Source organism: Penaeus chinensis, chromosome 12, assembly GCF_019202785.1.
Source record: "Penaeus chinensis breed Huanghai No. 1 chromosome 12, ASM1920278v2, whole genome shotgun sequence".
Classification (NCBI taxonomy): domain Eukaryota; kingdom Metazoa; phylum Arthropoda; class Malacostraca; order Decapoda; family Penaeidae; genus Penaeus; species Penaeus chinensis.
This window is the reverse complement of record NC_061830.1, coordinates 1,750,571-1,753,070: the sequence shown is the minus strand read 5'-3', so window position 1 is coordinate 1,753,070 and position 2,500 is coordinate 1,750,571. Positions and strand designations below refer to the sequence as shown.

Here is a 2,500-nt window from a genome sequence, read left to right as displayed (position 1 = left end):
AAACAATTTATTCAGGATGAATGCGTTTTCTTTTTCTTTTTTTCTTTTTTTTTTTTAATCATTTATGAAAAAAAAATATGTATGCCTTAGAACGCTTGTGATTTGCTTGCATATGACTTCATTTTGTATTAGAGAGAATGGCCTGTTTATCAAAGTGTGATTTAAAGACATGGGCTTCAGAGCAGCTATCTGCCTCTTAAATCTGTATGTACTTTTCACATTTTATCTTTTTTATTGTAGAATAAATTACTGTTACAATTTGAAAGCATAAACATATACAATAGAAAGATATCTATTTTAGATTTTTTTTCTCTGAAAAAATGGGAGGAACTGAGAATGCAATAGCTTTTATTTATTTCTTTTATTGTAGAATTATTAGTGATGCAAGGTGGATTATAAAAATAGAAAATATATTCATAAATTTGCAAATGACAGATCTTCATTTAGGTCGAGAAATAACTAGAATGCACTTTTGTTTTTAGTTTTATTAAGCTTTAATTTTGCTGTAGTAGCATTATTCTTGCACCTAAGAATAAGCGACAGAAAATTTAAACTCCAGCAAATGGACAAATCTTCACATAGGTTGAAGAAATGAGAATGCTTTTTTTTCTTATTTTTAGTCCTTGTTTTACGAAATAGTTGACGGGCAGATGTGAAGGAAGGGCATCGCAGTGTTGCCATTCTAGCGATTTTCCCGCCAGATCTAGAGTTTTTGATAGCGGATCTAGCGAGAAAATGTCGAAAGTTTAAAATCAGCTGTTTAAAGTCTTTTTTTTTTTAGCTGGGAAAATTTAAGAGCTTTTACTCTATATATCCAGCTTTTTTTTTTTTTTGTTTGTTTGTTTAACTCCAGTCAAGCGTTTTTTTGACGAGAATCTCAATGGCAACACTGCGGCGTTGTGTGTGCAGAAGGCCCGGGTGCAGCAGACGCGTCCAAGGCTGACCGCTCTCTCACCTCCTCCTCCTTCCCTTCTCCAGGTTCCAGCCCGAGTCAGAACCTAAACTTCCCTGGCTACACGGTGGGGTGCAGCGCTCGCTATATATACCCATTACCTTAGCCGTTTATGCCACTACTACTCCCTCCTTTCATCACCACAACGATCTCTATATACACCACAACCCACCAACCAAGAATTGACAGCACTAGCGCCATCTACCTTCCCTTCTTCAGGTACGCGAAAGGCAACTTCCGGGGGCAGCTACTCACTGGGAACCGTTCTCTCTCAAGGGTACGGTATTTTACTCAATGTCAAGTTTCATTTTATATATATATATATATATATATATATATATATACTTATATATATATAATATATATATATCTTCCTACTTTCATTTTCCCCTTCAAACTCCTCTTTTTTATCCTTCAAAAAAAAATCCACCTTCTTGAGGATACTGTGTGCTATATGGTTAATCATGGCCTTGTCCATTGACTTTTTTCTCTCACTTTCCTGACTGTGAGCTTGTTCAAAGTGGGCTGGGGTATCGTCATGGGCAATAGACTGATAGATAAATGAATAAATACGTGTTTGCCATACGTGTTTCAGTGTTGTGTATTGTCAATATATATATATTTTTTTGTTTTACTTTTTTTCTTAAGTTCGACTCAGGGAAGGGTTCAGTTTTTGAAATCAGCATAACAGGAGAATTAAAAAAAAAAAAAAAAAAAAAAAAAAAACAATATATAAAAAAATATATATAATGATAAATAGAATAAAAGCTAAGAGCAAAATGGAGCATCGAAACCATTGAGTAAAATATCCTGCCCAGAGCGAGGAGGGCTCGTGGTCTGTGCACCCCCCACCCCCCCTTCAAGCCTCTCACGCCCTCTGACATCTCCTCCCGCAGGATAAACTCGCGCCCCCTCCCCCCCCCCCCCCCCCAATCCTCCCGGCGGCCTCGAGCACCTCTCCTCACGCCTCTCTTTCCCCGACAGGTACGAGTCCGGGAAACCTGGTTCGCCCTGCGTTCGGGGTGGGGTGCAGTACGCGACGGCTGCGCACCATCGCTCGCTCCTTCCAGTGTCCGTGAGGGCGTCAGGCTCCGAGAGCGACGTCTCCTCCACGCAGAAGGAAGAGTGGTTTGTATAGGTGAGTCGTAGGGTCTCCTTCAGGAGGGTATGGCTACGATGGGACGTGGAGATCAGGCTCTGTCTCGAACTCCCTGTCTCAGACTTCGGAACGCTCACACGCACAACCATACGGATGTGTGTGTGAATGTGTGTATATATATATATATATATATATATATATATATATATATATACATACATATATATATTATGTGTGTGTGTGTGTGTGTGTGTGTGTGTGTGTGTGTGTGTGTGTGTGTGTGTGTGTGTGTGTGTGTGCGAATATATATATATATATATATATATATATATATATATATATATATATGAATGGTGAAAACACTCTACCGTGTTCATACTATGGTAGAAAAACCCACGATGTAAAACTGGATTTATTAAAAGTGAGACAACAGTTTCGGAATCCTCGTG

General features: G+C 38.9%; 1 protein-coding gene across 1 annotated transcript in view; it reads left to right on the top strand.

Annotated features, from left to right (window-relative positions):
- The window catches only part of LOC125031337, a 41,851-nt gene that overhangs the window by 30,341 nt on the left and 9,010 nt on the right, over nt 1–2,500 (top strand). Inside the window, exons 7-8 of the mRNA XM_047622043.1 lie at nt 1,172–1,229; nt 1,937–2,090. Coding sequence (XP_047477999.1) covers nt 1,172–1,229; nt 1,937–2,090 — 212 coding nt within the window. The remainder of the gene's footprint in view (nt 1–1,171; nt 1,230–1,936; nt 2,091–2,500) is intronic.